Genomic DNA, 17,685 nt, shown 5'->3' with positions numbered 1-17,685 from the left:
CTAAAGCAGAACTATTTGCTAAATACTGAATATTCTACAAGCTGTTCCGGTACGAATTCCTGAACAAGGAGAAATTAAAATACCTTTTCCATGTATTCAGATTTTTTCATTTTTAAATGTACTTTGCTCTAGCCATCAATGGGGGAAGATGGGGAAACTTTGGCCACTTCATATTCTATTCTCCAGAAGCCCTTCTGAAAATAGATATTTATCTTGAGAGCCCACAAAAAATTGTTCCTCTTTTATTTAAAAAGAGGACAGCTACAGTAAAGCTCGTGTAGTATTGCTCACTGCATAAACATCTGGACTGTGCTTTATGTGGATCTATACTGTTATGCTTGGAATATGGAGGTAATCCCTTTGCCACAGTTCTCTAATGCCTTTCCTCCTCTTTCATGAGAACACACGATTACAGGGGAAATTAAAGCAGCTGTCCAAACAGGGCTTTGATTGAGATGGGTTGACAACCCAGTCCCTCCCACCCCATCTTTTATTATTTATTTATTTTAAGGCACTCCTCTTAATCTTTACAACTTCCACTTTCTTTTTAAAAATGTTACGTCTTTAGTCCTTATAGTTGCAGAGAAAGCATTGAAAATGTGAAACCAAATGTCAGTGCAGTATGTTTGGAAAAAATAAGTCTGAGGGATGTGAATTGCCCTATTTATTTCATTGCCTGACAATGGGAGACTTGTCAGTGAAGTTTTATTGTTGTTAAAGCAAGCAAGTAAGAAGTGAGAGAGGGTGTGGAAATCGCAGATCTGTATAACCCGAGAGGGTAGTGTTTGGTCCTGTGTACGCTGAGCCAAAAACAGAGGTAAGGGTCCATGTTTAAATACTGCTTCGATTGCATAAGTTCCTACCATGGATTGGCTGTTCAGAATAGACAGGGCAAAACTTGTGTTTGCAAGCTTGTTCAAAATTATTGTTAGAACCAGACATAAAATAATGGAATACAATTTTTAGTCCTGTCCACCCCAGCTGGCCAAATAGTATCGGAAAGTAACTTAACTCGTTTAAAAAGTTTAAATACGGTTCCTTTGATCGCTTCCTAGCCCCTAATGGAAACTAGGTGCCTTATTCAAGACTCTGATATTACTAAAGTTACAAGGTCATCTCTGGTAACAGAAGCCTCACAATTGTGGGACCTGGCAATGCCAGTAATTATAGCCTAAATAATTGTCTACAGATGGCTCTAAGTCTTTATGCACATTTTAGAAATTATAAAACTCTGTTCCACTTATAACACAAGCTTGTGGTATGTTACTAGCAAATCATTTCCTTTTTTAATTTAGTGCCTGGTTGTCTGGATATGAAAGCCCTGTGGTCTCTCGCATTAACCTGAGGATACAGGACCTAACAGGACTGGATGTTTCCACTGCAGAGGAACTACAGGTATGTAAATGAGGATTTCAGTAACTAGTCACACCAGACTTTGGTTTGAATTAAATGGACTTTAAAAATCTACTCAACAGCAGACATCCATGTAGTCTTCAGACAGCTGCTTTGGGTGATGTATGTAGAGGCTTATTCTTTGGTGTGCACTCAACTCCTTCAGGTGTTACTGAAAGTCAGGCCTAATCAATATGGGAAGAACATCAATGCCTTGTTACGTAAGTTGAGTAACTGAGCCAAATTCAGTCTTGGTATAAAGGGGATCCAATTCCGTTTTCAGTGGAGCAGCACCTGCTTGTCCCAGGGCTGAGTTTGACTTAGAAGTAGAGAACAGTTGAAATTTCTGCTCTTTAAAATGAGTGAGGTTTTTTTGTTTAGAAAACTTTTTTTATTGCCAGCAATAAAACCAAGTTTTCTGATGGTAGCTCAAATTTTCATGGGAACGGTCTCTAGAGAAATACTGGTTTTGACTGATATTTAAGGGAATGGGTTGTGTTCTCTGAATCCATCTCAAGATTAGAAAGTCTCAGAGAAACTGATTGAGGACTTTATCCTTCATTCATCAGCGTTGTTAGACATGGGGAAGATTGTGACTGCATGTGTATATTTTAAGTGAATTAAATGAATTCAGTAGTTGCAGTAGGCTGTGCCTGAGGGATTTGGGGTCTTAATTTATCAATGTGGAAACTTCACATCTTAATGTGAATGGCAGTAAATGTTAACCCTGTTGCGCAAAAAAAAAAAAAAGCAAACAATTCTGGGCTGCATTAGTAGGCATGTTGTAAGCAAGACGCAAGCAGTAATTCTTCCACTCTACTCCACGCTGATGAGGTCTCAACTGGAGTATTGTATCTAGTATGGGTGTCACGTTTCAGGAAAGATGTGGGCAAACTGGAGAAAATCCAAAGAGGAACAAAAAATTATTAAAGGTACAGCAAACAAGGGAAGGTTGAAAAAACTGAGTTTGTTTAGTCTGGAGAAGAGAAGACTGAGGGAGTACAGAACAATTTTTAAGTACATAAAAGGTGGTTACAAGGAGGAGGGAGAGAAAAATTGTTCTTTTACTCCTGAGCATAGGACAAGAAGCAATGGACTTAAGTTGCAGCAAGGGCAGTTTATGTTGGACATTAGGAAAAACTTTCTAACAGGCTGGTTAAGCACTGAAATAAATTGCCTAGGGAAATTGTGGAATCTCCATCATTGTCTAACCTGCTCTTAAAAATCTCCAAACATCCTGTCAGGGATGGTCTAGATAATACTTAGTCCTTCCTTAAGTGCAGGGGACTGGACTAGAAGACTGCTTGAGGTCCCTTCCAGTCCTATGATTCTCTGATTAAGATGTAGAAAGTGTGACTGCTGATCATGAAACTAGGCTTGCCACCCTAAACAAAGTTCACATGAGGATAAAATGCCCAGGCATCCAGCTCAGAATAAAGGGCTCTTTAGAGCAGGGGTGGGCAAACTACGGTCCGCAGGCCATATCTGGCCTGCCACCTGATTTAATCCAGCCCTTGAGCTCCTGCTGGAGAGAGGGGTATGAGGCTTGCCCTGCTCCCGCACTGGAGTGGGATGGGGGGCCACTGTACCAGAAGCAGCGGTGTCTCCCCCTCCCAACTCCTATGTTTAGGGGCAGCCAGGGGGCTCGTTGCGCAGGTGCTGCCCCCACAGATCCCATTGGTCAGGAACTGCGGCCAATGGGAGCTGCAGGGTCGGCACCTGCGGACAGGGCAGCGCACAGAGCTGCCTGTCTGAGCCTCTGCATAGGAGACGGGGGACATGTCGCTGCTTCTGGGAGTTGCTTGAGGTAAGTGCCACCTGGAGCCTGCACCCGTGCCCCAGCCCTGATTTCCTCTCCAAACCCCTCAGTCCCTGCCCAGAGCACCTTCCTGCACCTGAAACCCCTCCTTCCAATCCACATGCCAGAGCCCACATCCCCTCGTGCACCCCAACCCCAATTTTGTGAGCATTCATGGCCTGCCATACAATTTTCATACCCAGATGTGGCCCTCTGGTCAAAAAGTTTGCCGATCCCTGCTTTAGAGTGTTGTGTAGGATAAAGTGACAGATGGAAGTCAGTAATATAGTGGACAAGAGAAAATGTGATGAGGCTGGTTACTAATATCCAAAACTGAGCTTGGTTTGAGGGAGAGCTTAGTTTGAGAGGGAGAGTTCCTGTTAAAAGATGGGGAAGTGATTTGGAGTTACACACAAGGATGTTTTAAGAACAATTTTGTAAGTCTTTATAGAAGCTAATTACTATTTTATCTATGACTTGGATAAAGGACTTCTTGGTATAAAACAGACAGCCATTACAGGAGGGGAACATTACTCAAAATGACTGATAGACTAGAGACTAGCAGGGACAGATGATCGCTCTTATGTTTCTCTGAACAGAACTGCAGAAGCTGTAGTATCAAAAAGGTTTCAGATAGCAGCTGTGTTAGTCTGTATCCACAAAAAGAACAGGAGTCCTTGTGGCACCTTGGAGACTAACAAATGTATTTGAGCATAAGCTTTCGTGGGCTATAGCTCACTTCATCGGATGCAAAAAGGTGGCTCTTCATAGAATCATAGAATATCAGGGTTGGAAGGGACCCCAGAAGGTCATCTAGTCCAACCCCCTGCTCAAAGCAGGACCAAGTCCCAGTTAAATCATCCCAGCTAGGGCTTTGTCAAGCCTGACCTTAAAAACCTCTAAGGAAGGAGATTCTACCACCTCCCTAGGTAACGCATTCCAGTGTTTCACCACCCTCTTAGTGAAAAAGTTTTTCCTAATATCCAATCTAAACCTCCCCCATTGCAACTTGAGACCATTACTCCTCGTTCTGTCATCTGCTACCATTGAGAACAGTCTAGAGCCATCCTCTTTGAAACCCCCTTTCAGGTAGTTGAAAGCAGCTATCAAATCCCCCCTCATTCTTCTCTTCTGCAGACTAAACAATCCCAGCTCCCTCAGCCTCTCCTCATAAGTCATGTGCTCTAGACCCCTAATCATTTTCGTTGCCCTTCGTTGTACTCTTTCCAATTTATCCACATCCTTCCTGTAGTGTGGGGCCCAAAACTGGACACAGTACTCCAGATGAGGCCTCACCAGTGTCGAATAGAGGGGAACGATCACGTCCCTCGATCTGCTCGCTATGCCCCTACTTATACAACCCAAAATGCCATTGGCCTTCTTGGCAACAAGGGCACACTGCTGACTCATATCCAGCTTCTCGTCCACTGTCACCCCTAGGTCCTTTTCCGCAGAACTGCTGCCGAGCCATTCGGTCCCTAGTCTGTAGCGGTGCATTGGATTCTTCCATCCTAAGTGCAGGACCCTGCATTTATCCTTATTGAACCTCATTAGATTTCTTTTGGCCCAATCCTCCATATCTATATTTCCTTATATCTCCTTTCACGGTATACCCTACAGGGGAGGGATTTATTTTTTGACTTCGAATTTTTTGTAGATGAAAGTTTTAAGCGTACAGGCTGGAGTCAAATATTCATTCTCTCTCCTCCAGATAATATACAGCTTTATTAGATTTTTATGCTTCTCCTTTCACTATAGGTAGCCAACTACGGCGTAGGAGGCCAGTACGAGCCTCACTTTGATTTTGGAAGGGTAAGTTCCTCTACTTTTCTGCCTTCACGGCTTTCTACTTCACATGCACTGTGTTTCTCTTTTTCAGGTGGCAAATTATGGAGTGGGAGGACAGTATGAACCCCACTTTGACTTTGCACGGGCAAGTAAAGAGGTGGAGGGGTAAAAATGACCTAATGAAGCCTAGGCCTGTTGACTATGGCACAATACGTTTTCTTTAACTTAGGCTATGAAATTTAACACATCAGCTCTTCTAATCCATATTAATGGGTAAAGCCCTTTAAACCACCAACTGAACAGGCATTATAAAGCAGTAATATCTCCTTTCAAACTGTAAAACAGTCTTTTATTGAGGGAGGTGACTAATTCTTTCAGACTGAAGGTATTAACCCCATTTTAGAAATGGGAGATGGACCAGGTATGACTGGCTCAGTGAACTGTAATAATCAAGTCAATGTAATAATCTTTAGTCATTGGTGCAAGTCTGACCAAAGTCTGCAGTGAATCAAAGTTATTACTACTGATGTCTGTTTTGGTGGTGTATGGAAAATGATGTTGTGATCTCAATCAGTGGTTTCCACTCGCACAAATTTACCACAATTTGCACCCCCTTGGTAGTCTCTTCAGAGAGGCCAGGAACTGAATGGGCCTGGAGACTTAATTATCTTCTCTTTTCTAGAGAGCGTCCCTGCAGGTCAGGATTGTCTGGACAGTGTGGTGAAGTATGCATTTGCTACTGCCTATTGCTATACCTTTAATGTGAAGAGAGAATTTCATTTCCCAGAGCTGTGAGTTTTAGCACCTTTCACTAGCAGTAAATTCTCATAAATCAATCCACTGCTTTTTCTGGTTTATAAATTTTATAAAATTAATTGCCCAAAGAAAAATTAAGAGATGGCAAAAGCCTTTTATGTTCCCTCCCCTCCCAAACTCTGCTTTTGTTTATTGCTTATTTGATAAACAATTTGAATTGCCTCACCTCTCCCTACCCCAACTGAATTTCACATGACTGGAAATAATGCCATTTCAGGTGGTTGTTTAATGGGCATTTTATGTGTGATTAACATTGTCCTGTGAACCAAAACCAACAAATATGAAAAGTCCTGTCATCAAAGACATTGAAAATCATTAACAGTTTGTTTTCAACTGCATGAATTAATTTCTATAATAATGGCTTCTAAAGAATGAACTCCAGTGCACAAAAATATACAATGTTGTTGTGCGGGGGGGAAGGCATTGGAGACATCCCACAGATGAATATGCAACAGTAATTAGTCTCAACCGGAAGAAGAGTTTCCTGGCCCATAATGTGGATGGTTCCTCTTGTGATGCAAGGGATACAGTTTTAAAAATGTTCTTTAGGGCATCTCTTTGGGATAGCAGTGCCATTGTGGCATACGGAGGGAGGAAGTCAAAATTTATATTTTTTTTTTTTAGTTGCTTTCTAGCTAACTCAGTATGTAAATCAGTAATGTGGGCATGTCTTGATTGGCTGAACTTCAGTAATTGCATTAAACTTAGGGCTGTCAAGGGATTAATTGCATGAGTAATCACAATTTCTTTAATCACGCTGTTAAACAATAGAATACCATTTATTTAAATATTTTTGGATCTTTTCTACATTTTCTAATACATTGATTTCAATTACAACAGAATAAAAAGTGTACAGTGCTCTTTATATTACAAATATTTGCACTGTGAAGTTTTTTCAATTCACTTAAGAGATTGCTCTACAGTACTTGTATTTTCTTGAAAGTTGAACTTACAAATGTTATCTACAAAAAAAACTGGCATTCAAAAATAAAAAAGTGGAACTTGAGCCTACAAGTCCACTCTGTCCTCCTACTTGTTCAACCAGTCACTAAGAGAAACAAATTTGTTTACGTTTATAGGAGGTAATGCTGCCCACTTCTTAATTAGTGTCACCTGAAAGTGAGAACAGGTGTTCTCATGGCAATGTTGTAGCCAGTGTTGCAAGATATTTAAATGCCAGATGCGCTAAAGATTCATATGTCCCTTGATGCTTCAACCACCATTCCAGAGGACATGCATCTGTGCTGATGACACAGAGGCTTGGATCTTTGTATAATATACATTTTATACATTAATGCATGGTCATATTTTATCAGCAGCTTCAGCAATTAGAGCAGACATCCTGCTACTGAGAGATGGCAGCTGTAACACTAAGAATTGGATAATTCAATATCTAAGCTGTATAAAATGTGAAAGTTAAGAAAGCCAAATAGCACTGGCAGCAACATCATGGCACAAGAGCAAACACAGTAACTAGCAGGTATAGTCCCTACCAAAGGGTCACTTGTGCACTAGTACAAAGAATGGGGGCAGAAAAGGGAAAAGCAGATGGAAAAAGGGAGAAGGCTAAAAATCAGGAAAAGAGCCAAAATAGAGGTAGGGTTGCAACATGTGTTAAAGGCAGCCAGTGAGGTATGTCCCCAAGAAAGTCCTGATCTCAGCCTGCTTCTCATTCAACTGAGGCAGTGAAGAGCAGATTTCCCTTGTGTAAACTCAGGTGCTTGTCAGTTACAATTAGACAAGTACTTAAGGCCTAGATTATGAAGGAATTATATTAATTTAAGACAAACACAAAGGGACATTTTCAACTTGTCATGTGGGCTGCAACCTTTTAATTTCAGTAGTTTTAGCAAAGGAAAAATATTTAACAAATAAACCAATATATACATTTTCCTTGCCCTCTCTGTCCAGAGCTCTTTGATTTTTTTTTTTTTTTTTTTCTGCATGAGTTTGTTTGCTGGCACTGCAGCTGTCTATCCACTGGTGTGCAAATTGCATGATTAAAATAATGAGCATTTTATTAAATCAGTGTGTTGCTTTCTTTCACAGAAAGATGAGCCAGATGCTTTTAAAGAATTGGGAACAGGCAATAGAATTGCTACTTGGTTGTTTTATGTAAGTGAGACATTTTTAGCCATATTACCAACTGTTTCTGCCAAAAATGTTAGTTTCTATTTCTGCATCTTTATCTTAGACACTTGTTATGTAATCTGCAAATAAAGGCAGCTGCTAATTGCTCAGTGGTAAATAAGAGTACCTTTTAAAATTGGGCCAACTTCAAAAAAAAAAAATCAAGAAAACATACAGCCTTGAAGGTCTTTTTCTTTAGGTGCTTGAGGCTTCTTTTTTTTTTTTTTTTAATCTGAAAGGTAGTTAACAGGTCTGACGCTTCCTGCAGATACCCAAGGTTGTGAGGCACTTCATTACCATCTGCCCTTCATGTAAGGAAGCCTTCTCTGTGCATAGCAGGAGTCAGCTCTGCAACTCCTGATCCAGATCAACACAAGCACTTCCATCTAGGCATTGCTGGTTCAACTATTACTCTGTATTTTAGCAACAAGCACACTACAACCCTCAGGCTTTCCAAGCATCTCCCTGGAGTGTTCACTCCCTTTTCCTCTGGTCGCTCAGTATTTACAGATTTGGTGTGTCCAAAGAAATAGTACACCCAAGTTTACCCGTTCCACCTCACATCACCTTTGTGCTTCACACAGCACTTAAATATGTTTATAGTGAAATCAAGTAGGTTTATTTAACAAAGCATAGCGATTCAAGTAATAGCAAGTAGTAGTACTGGAAGCAAAAGGCTTACATTTAAAATAAAATCATAACATGCATTCTACAACCTAGACATAATTAAATAGATTCTTGCACAGTTATGCTCACTAAAAATCCTTGTAGTGTTTTACAGCCAGTCTTGGCTCTAATCCTGTTTTCATGAGAGAGACGTGCTGTCATATTGTCACCGAGGTGAAGGACTCAGTGTTTCTTTGCCTCCCCAGATATACAAATCCTATTGTTAGTCTTCATTCATAAACAGAACACGCCCATAGACCCTGCCAATTTGTTTTTTCTTACAGATTTTCTCCCATAGATTGTATAACTGTTCAACTGACACCTGACTCAGTCTGTATATAAGCCTCCAGTGTGAGGCAGACAATACACAATATGCATGACCAGACAGGCAGAGAAGTGTCTGTTACCTCCTGCCTGAAAGGAACCTGTGCAATACATGTAGTGCCCTGAATTAAGAACCCAAATTCTTATACCTTAAGAACATAACTGAAACATACTTTTCAGTATAAATACGTAACTTCTTAAACATTACCTATACATACATTTAGCAGTGATTGATGACCATTGGGCTACTGGTCCGAGACGGAACAACTTTTTGTGAACTATTATGCATCTATTTGACCCAGGGGATCCCTATGCACCACCTGTGCCCTTTACCAGTTGGCAACAAGAGGTCCCAACAGGCACACATAGGAAGTTGTGTCCATTGGTCCATGCTGCTCCTTGTGCTCCAAATTGAAGATAAGGAGTAGTGCTGATCAGCTCCCTCTTACCCAGCATTTGGCCTGAGTCAGAAATCTGTCCAAATCCATCTTTGCAGAATCTGCAAATATACAATCTATATTTGTACATAGTTTAAGTATTCTTAGCTTCTTAGAGTTTATAGTCTAGTTAGCTTAGTTTCTACCTGTCTTGTGGAGCTTCTTCCTGCAGAGGATTATACTTCATCTTGGGGTTTAAGAACTGTCTCCTGCCCCAGCTCCTACAGTCAGTGATGAACACCAGCCTTTGCTTAGAGGCTTACAACCACCAACTGCAGCCTTTGTCACGAACCTGAGGCACGAGAGCGCTGTGTGAGGAAATATCACATGGAGAAGGCCATAAGATCCCAGTAAGAGAGACACCCCTCCAGTGGCCTCAGACTGTAGGCAACAACCCTATGAGCACAAGTTCTAGAGCAGAGGCTATAACAGTGTTAAGCCCAAAAACCCACCGCCTCTTACCAGAGTAGGGCATTCTTATGGGAATAAGAGATCCCCTTCTAGATCTTCCTTCAAATGAAAGTATCCCTCTCCAAATAGGTTCAAGTCAGGTAAGTCCTTGCCTACAGGTCCTGAGGAGTTAGAGCCACCTAAATCTTCCGTTCAAGAGGGGAAGTTGTGAAGCAAGAAGAATCAGTCAGTTCTAGTTCCAGCTCATAGCACAAAGAATCAGCATCTACCAGGATGGACTGGGAACTTGACTTTGGACTGCCCTTCAACAGCACTGACATTCCAGCAGGGATTGGCCAACCACCATGCCCTCAGGTGCATCAGTCCCAACCGCCAGAACTCCAGCGTGGTCTGAAACTTTTACCTTGCCAGAGGATAGTTGTGCCTTACTCTGCCCACAGTCTCCTTTCCTGTCAGGCCTGTCCTCCTCAGTCATGGGAGAAACTACCTCGAGGATTCTCCCCTACCTTTTCCACAAGCTGGAACATTTTTCTACCAGTAGATTATGTACCTACTTCCTCATCCATTGAGTCCAATGTTCTAGATGAGTCTGTCTCCTCCTAGGGAGATGAACCCAACAGAACCTCTAAGAGGTCTTGGAACAGTCCTCCAAGATGCAACTGCCCACAGAACTGCATTAGTGGAGTATTGGTCCCACAGGAGCCGTATGCCAAACAGCCTAGATCTGTGCACAAGTCCTACCAGCACTCTTCTCCTAGCTGATACCAAATGACTGAGTACACAGAGGAAGAAATTAAACCAGAGGATCCACTGGTACTGATAGTCCCAACAGGCATGTCATCGTCCTCACCCAGAGGCGGTCACTCCATATTGCCATATCAATTGATGGCTACAGCTAATATCAGGTGTTTTTGCAGGGGATGGTGACTGAGCTCCAGCTCTCTTGATGAGGTCCATGACACACATCCTAAACTCCTTGACCTCTTACAACCCTTGGGCCCTTTTCTGGTGGCCCTCCCAATGAACTAGGGCATTGTGGCATACCTCTGCACACCCATGCCAGGGAGGCTAAAAGAGCAGAATTCCTCTTTACCCACCCAGTGGGTAACTCCCTAGTGGTGCAGGCAGCCAGAGAGATCAAGATTACAACACCCCAGGGCAGCTCTAAATGCAGCAAATGCCTTGACCTTCTGGAAAGGATTTTCATCAACCAACCTCCAAGTCAGAATTTGCTAATTACAAGATCCTGCTTCCTCAGGAGGACAGGACTCAATTCCAAGACCTCATAGAGGAAATCAAACTGGTGCCTGAGACTTCATTCCAAGTGGCAGTGGACATGGGTGATCCCATGTTTAGAGCTGTTGCTAAAGCTATAGTTATGATGCTTGAATCATGCCTTGACTCTTCAGGATTCCCCAGGGAGGTCCAGAATATCATTGAGGATTTGCCCTTACAGTCTAACTCTTCAATAGGAAAGTTGATGAATCATTGCACTTGTATAAGGACTCCGGACAATTCTCCACTCCCTGGGCATTTATATCCCAGTCCCAAAGAGAAAACAACACAAGCAGGGTTATAAACCCAGACATGCCTCTCAGCCATTTTATCACTAGCACTTATACAAGCTGCCATCCAGTGCAAGAGCATACAAAGATGCGGATATACTGCTTCCTCCCCCTCAACTGTCACTGCTCTCTCCCACTCCACCACCCGGGGGTTTCTTTTGATGGGGCACTCATGTAGCTCTAGTGACGCCGTCCCGTTCCTTGCTAACACCAGTCTTTTGGTGGTTGCCTTGCCCACAGCTTCCTAATTCCAATGAGAGGAGACTTCATTCTCATGACATCAGATAGGCTTTGGCATTCTATCTGCAAAGAACAAAATCAATTAGGAAGTCTTGAAGGTTAGTTGTTGAAATAGAGTGATTGCAAGGAAAAGCATTACCTGCTCGCGCTCGCTCTCACACAGCTGGTGCATATTCCTCCTTTAGACGGCTGAAAGCACTAGACCACAAGTAACCTCAACAGCATCTTTTACAGAGGTACCTATACTACATATTTATAAAGCAGCTGCCCTGGAGTGTCATCCATATCTTCATGAAACATTATGCCTTAGTGTAGGCCTCTTTTGCAGATGCAGCTGTTGGGACAGCAGTTTTACAGACATCTATACCAACTGCATCTTCACACCCTCCTTCTTTTTGAATACTGCTTACCAATCATCCATATGTGGAATACACAGAGACCAGTACTTGAAGAAATACTTATCTGTAACTGGAGGTTCTTTGAAGTGTGGAGTCCCTATTTGTATTCTACTACCTGCCCTCCTTCCCCTGTGCTTCTGATCTTTCTTGATTCACAGTAAGAAGAACTGGAAAGGTGTTGGTTTGCACTGTCCTTTATATCCTCAGTTTGGAGCATGAGGAGACCAAGTGTGTGGGTGCAGAACAATAGACATTACTTGCTAAGAAATTTTCAGTCTAGGTGAATGGAGTACATGCATATCCATGTGTGGAATACAGACAGGACTGACACATGTCAAAGAACCTCTAGCTACAGATAAGTGAACTCCATTTTTCTAGCTGCCACAGTATTTGTACTCTGTTCATCATTGAGGCATCTGAAAGCCTTACAAATTCTGGAACAAGAATGGTTACCACATTTTGTGTTTAATGCTACAGGGCCATAGCAAATGTGATTTTACAGCTAGTCACAGAAATTGTGCCCTTAATGAGGAGTCAGAAATGAAGGGTTTTAGTAACTTATTTTATTGATGTGGTTTTGGGAAAGCACTGGGTAAAAGTGCTCTTATTTTCTCTCCTTTACAGATGAGTGATGTATCAGCAGGGGGAGCTACTGTATTCCCTGAAGTAGGAGCTAGTGTTTGGCCTAAAAAGGTAAGTGAGTTTTAATGCATCTTAGATGTTACTCTCCCACTTTCCCTCCATTAATATCCAGCTATCAGGAACTGTATATTTGGATGTTTAAATGTAAAATGAAAACTTCAAAATGAATTGATTGAAGAAAGTACTAGGCCACAAGTCCTGCTCTAGAAATCCCCCCACCCACAGTGTTGCACATTAATTGGTACATGTAGACACTGGTGCACTCTAAAGGTTCCCTAGTGCACTTTAACAAACAATACTTTAGGAATCACACCTCCCCATAATGTGTATTATTCCACACTGAAGACAAGTTTTTATTCATAGATTGGAAGAGAAGTTTTCCTGCTTTTTCAATTCCCACTCAGTTTCTTAACTTTGAGTTGAAGAACCTGAAATGAAGAAAGTATTTTGTTTGCACCTCAGAAGAGGTTGCTGTCATCAAAAGCTGGTGTAGCACTGCAGCAAACTTGGGTTCCAGGTGCTTAGCCAGTGACTTCCTGCAGTTTCAGTGCTTTGACTCTCTTTAGAACTTGGCAGAAAACATACTTTAATATTTTTTGTATTCCGTTTAACTGAATATTAAGTTTAGACTTTAACGGGTTGTCAAATTTAATTTTAAATACATTCATTTAAAAAATGATTTAGTCATTGATTATTAGCCCTGCTAGAAGTAAACTGTGTTGCATAAAGTAAAATATTATGTTCATATTGAAATTTTCAGGGAACAGCTGTATTCTGGTACAATCTTTTTCCAAGTGGAGAAGGAGATTACAGCACAAGGCATGCAGCCTGTCCAGTACTAGTTGGAAACAAGTGGGGTAAGTATCCCTATTCTGCCAAACGTCTGATTTTAATTTTTTTTTTACTTCACTGATTGTGGTAAGATACAGTACAGCCAAAGCTGCCAGCTCTTTTCAAAAGAAGAGAGCTAATACATACCTAGCTACTTCATACTAAGATTTTCCCAATTTTGCAAATATTGTGGGGTTTTCTTCTTAGGCTTAGTATGTCAAGTTTCAGGCTATTGCTTTGACATTTATATTTGGGGAATAAAGCTTTTCTGATAACATGTATTTAGTTTAAATAGAAGTGGTGACCAGTGCTATTTTTGTCTCTCATAGTATCCAATAAATGGATCCATGAACGTGGTCAGGAATTCCGAAGACCGTGCACTTTATCAGAGTTGGAATGATGCAAACTTTTCCCTGTCCTATACTTGTTTGTGTAAAATATGTCTCCCCCATTTAACTTTCTACAGTTTACTAACACTCCACTACAGGTACAGTCTCCAATCACATCCAGTATTTCATCTTGTAGAAACACCTACGTTGTTTTAGTTCACTCTACAATATCCCTTTTAGAGAGAATATATTGAGATTTTTCAAGCTTTTCAACCTAGAAGGACAAAATATAGTTGTCAGAAATAACGGAGATCATTTGTGATTTATAGTACTCTTTACTCTGTAGAATCTCTGATCAGCAGAGAAAGCCAGTATGTGATTTGTATTAGTCCTCACAAGCTTGAGTTTACCAGTGGTAAAAAAACACGAACAATCTAATTTCAAGCACAGACATTGTTTGGAGGGATGCATTAAACCAATCCTTGTTTCCAGCTCTCAACTCTTTGTTGTAGCGTGCCTGACCACTACAATTGAACTGTGGGCATGGTTTGTGTTTCTCCTAGCCTGTTTTTCCACTACTACAAAAGCCCAGACTTAACTGACTTGTAACCCAGAGAATGTGAGCCTGCAGTCATATACATGTATGTGTTTTGGCTGTGCTGTGTCAGATATCTGTGTGCATCAGAACAGCCTAACAGAAATCATGACCTGCTTTCCAGGTCTGTGGGGTTTTTTTTATGACTTAGTTTGTCCATTAAAAAAAATTCTGCTTTTCTGTGTCTTTAGTAATAAACCTTTACATTCATTTCTTGGACAGTGGGATGGGGACAGTACCAACAAAGCATTGTGCCTTAGGAGACTGGAATTTCAAATTGGTTATGAGGTAATGTGCAAGCCTCAAAGATTTATTTGTAAAAAGCCAAATTTTCCCATGCTGAAATCTTTTGTGACAAAGGTAATCTATTTATAATCTTCACAAAAGTTTTGATATGTTGTGGATATTGAATGCATGCCATAATTGTGACTGGCTTTTTACCAACTCTGGACTGAATTCATACAGGATGTACATGAAAGTAAAAGTGAGCCACACCAGAACCTATCAGGCCACCTTCTGTCAGTCTAATCTTGGATTATTAAATGCTGAAAATTTAATAGTGTATAGGTAGCCCCATTTCAGATAATTCTACCTGAGTGAAAGCCTGAATATTGAACCCAAAAGATCAGAGAATCTAACTATTAACCTATGGAAATACTTTGTAGTACCTTTAAATTGCATCCCTCTTCAGAAGGATTATAATAAAAAAAATTAAATCAAGTAATGTATGGCAAAATAAAATCTAGCAAAGAAATACACATCAATAGAACAGAGTTCTTGTTCTCTGAATTTTGACTCTTCCAAGAGGAAAGAAAGGGGCACTGAGGGGAGGGAGATGAAAAATGTTAATCCCCTCATTTATGTTTGTCACTCAATTTTTTCTTTATCTTTTCATATGCTTTCTTTTGGTAGCAATGGCTGAAGTTTAGTCCTGCAATTTTCAGGAAAATAGAGAGTGGACGTGGCTAAGCGAGCTTGATAGACAGGCACAAAAAAACACACCTCCATTCCAATACCCCCCCCCCCCCCCCCCCCCCCCCGTAATCTAACAGTTTCTCTTGTTAGACACCCAAGTAATGGTGTGGCAGCGAATAGTCTGTATTTTCTTCTTAAGCAAAACTCACTCTTCTCAGAGTTTAAAAAAAGGCACTGACAAAATGTAAGATTTCCCATTTTTTCTTTTAAGAAGTTAAACAATCATTGGTCATCTATGTTACTGCTATATACTTGCTTGAAATATCCATTCCTCAAAGTGGAAGAAAGCCAGGCTATGCTCCAACCCATCCTTTACTTTCATTCAGCAGTAGTGAGAAGATGGGGGTATAGCATACTAACCTGTAACTCCCAACTCAGTGCAAGCAAAGACAAACCCACCTTCCCTCAAAAGATGGCTAGAGATTTGAGGTGGGAAACAATGGTTTGGGGCCTATTAGACTTCAGTTGGTAAGTTCAGAAAATAGTGTCTCCTTCTGTGCCCACCCATCAATAAGCATTTCATGTTCATAGAAACTCATCTAAAATTCTTAGTAGTATTGTTTCAATTGCATGATGCTTAAGATCCAGAAATAAAATCACTTGATAGTGAAAATGGACAAAAGAAATGAAGAAGTGAAATTTAGTTTCCTACTAGTGAAAATATTCCATTGGATAAAGTTATATCTAAGACTGGTTAAAGGCGTTGAAAATCATTAAAAACTGAATCCTTCCAAGCCTGGGTAGTAGGAAAAGAAACTATTTACTTTAATTGTTGAAGACCCATATTTCATTTTTCCTGCTTGAAGCATTCATAAATTTGACACTATATAAATGTAAAAGTACTGTTGCTTGCTGCCTTATCTATTAACTTTCTAAAAAGGGCTTTCGGATCAAGAGTTTGGCTCCTGTGTGAATGCAGTTTAGTATTAAATATGAATGCAACTATCCGGTTCATAGTGACTGACATTTGAAAAAATTGCCTATTAAATTTTTTGTAACTTTTTTTAAAATGTAAAGAACAGGCTTAAAATAAAAATAAGTCACTGCCACTTGCAGTGAAAATCCTCAACATCAAACTCTGCTTGTGATTTGTTGCTGTCCATTTGTCAGATTTATGGATTCCCATATGGTTCCTAGAAACTCAGTAGTCCAAGTCCCTAATTACTTTCAGAGTCTAAAAAGTGGGTTTAGAAGATGCTTGTAACATGGAGTACTATGTATTAAGTGTTCTCCACAACAACAGACATGAGGTTTAATCGTGTGTCCAAGTGAGACAAGATAAGGGACCAAGGAATAAGAAAATAAACCTTTAACAATGATTAGCAGTACCAGGAAGAACTTGGTTTCCAAATACACAGCCCTTTCATTAATGTAACACTTGTAAAAGTAAGCAGCTTGTGTTTAGAATTTCAGAAGAGATTAAATACCCTTGTTAGTTTAACTGCACTCTTTAGGCTTTAATGAAATACATGTAGGGCTTCTGTTTTTGGGGTGGTGAGATTTTTAGGTGGTTCTTCAAGTGCTGTCCCTGTGGGTGCTCCACATTAGGTAATTGTCCAAAAATCAGGTTTTCAGGTCTCTTTGAAATTGTACTATGTTTAAAATACATTTACAAAAAGTACTAGGCTAAGCCTAGTAGGGATCTTTAGTATGCACCAGGTTGGTCTACACAAACCAATTAATGTGCAACACATTAAGTGTGTGTTAGAGACTACACCCTGTAGTCTGCATTATTGTTCCATGTAGAGAGTCCCTTGGACCCTAAACCATTTCTGGTAGGATAAACCATCTTTGTTTTGGTATTGGGGCTGTTTTATTTGTGTTAGTCAGTTAAAACCTAAAGTCAGAAGCTATAAATGTATCCCAAATGGAATCTGAGTTGAATCCAAGTATCTCAAGCTACATAAATTGATGTTGTGTAGATCTGGTAGCTTGTACGGGAAGTATACAAGAAGAATCTATACAGGGCTTTCTAACATAAAGCCAAGGGTAGCGGTAAGGAGACAGGTGTTGGAAGCCTTGCCAGAAATTTCCAGAGTTTTTAAATATTTAGAAGAAGCTTTCCTATGGCACCCTAACCTTTGGACTGCTCACATGAGAGGGTAGTTAGAGGTGTATGTCCATGGTCTTTAACACTGTACTGTTTCCTGTGAACTCAATCCTACAGTTCTGACAAACCACAAACATTTTTCAGATGAAATGCTAAAGAAATAGCAATGCCATGTGGTAATCCCATCAATCAAATACTCTTCTAGATACATGCTGTTTGCTTCACATTTAAGGAACACTTGCTATAGATGCTGTTGATTAACAAAACTGCATCTTAGGGAGTTTAAAAAAAAAAAAAA

General features: G+C 40.5%; 1 protein-coding gene across 6 annotated transcripts in view; it reads left to right on the top strand.

Annotated features, from left to right (window-relative positions):
- Positions 1–16,406, top strand: part of P4HA1 (prolyl 4-hydroxylase subunit alpha 1) — a 61,978-nt gene extending 45,572 nt beyond the window's left edge. For 3 of the 6 annotated variants that reach the window (XM_038408997.2, XM_038409001.2, XM_043519832.1), the window contains exons 10-15: positions 1,296–1,395; positions 5,070–5,123; positions 7,844–7,909; positions 12,590–12,658; positions 13,368–13,464; positions 13,768–16,406. In XM_038408997.2, coding sequence (XP_038264925.1) covers positions 1,296–1,395; positions 5,070–5,123; positions 7,844–7,909; positions 12,590–12,658; positions 13,368–13,464; positions 13,768–13,838 — 457 coding nt within the window. In that variant the 3' untranslated portion in view covers positions 13,839–16,406. Of the gene's footprint in view, positions 1–1,295; positions 1,396–4,948; positions 5,003–5,069; positions 5,124–5,660; positions 5,770–7,843; positions 7,910–12,589; positions 12,663–13,367; positions 13,465–13,767 lie in introns of those variants that run through there. The other 3 variants (XM_038408995.2, XM_038408996.2, XR_005293887.2) reach the window with 2 other exon arrangements.
- The last annotated feature ends 1,279 nt before the right edge of the window (positions 16,407–17,685 follow it).

The sequence above is a fragment of the Dermochelys coriacea genome, chromosome 7 (assembly GCF_009764565.3).
Source record: "Dermochelys coriacea isolate rDerCor1 chromosome 7, rDerCor1.pri.v4, whole genome shotgun sequence".
NCBI classification, from domain to species: domain Eukaryota; kingdom Metazoa; phylum Chordata; order Testudines; family Dermochelyidae; genus Dermochelys; species Dermochelys coriacea.
Note: the sequence above shows the minus strand (reverse complement) of the source record. Positions and strands in the feature narration are given on the sequence as shown.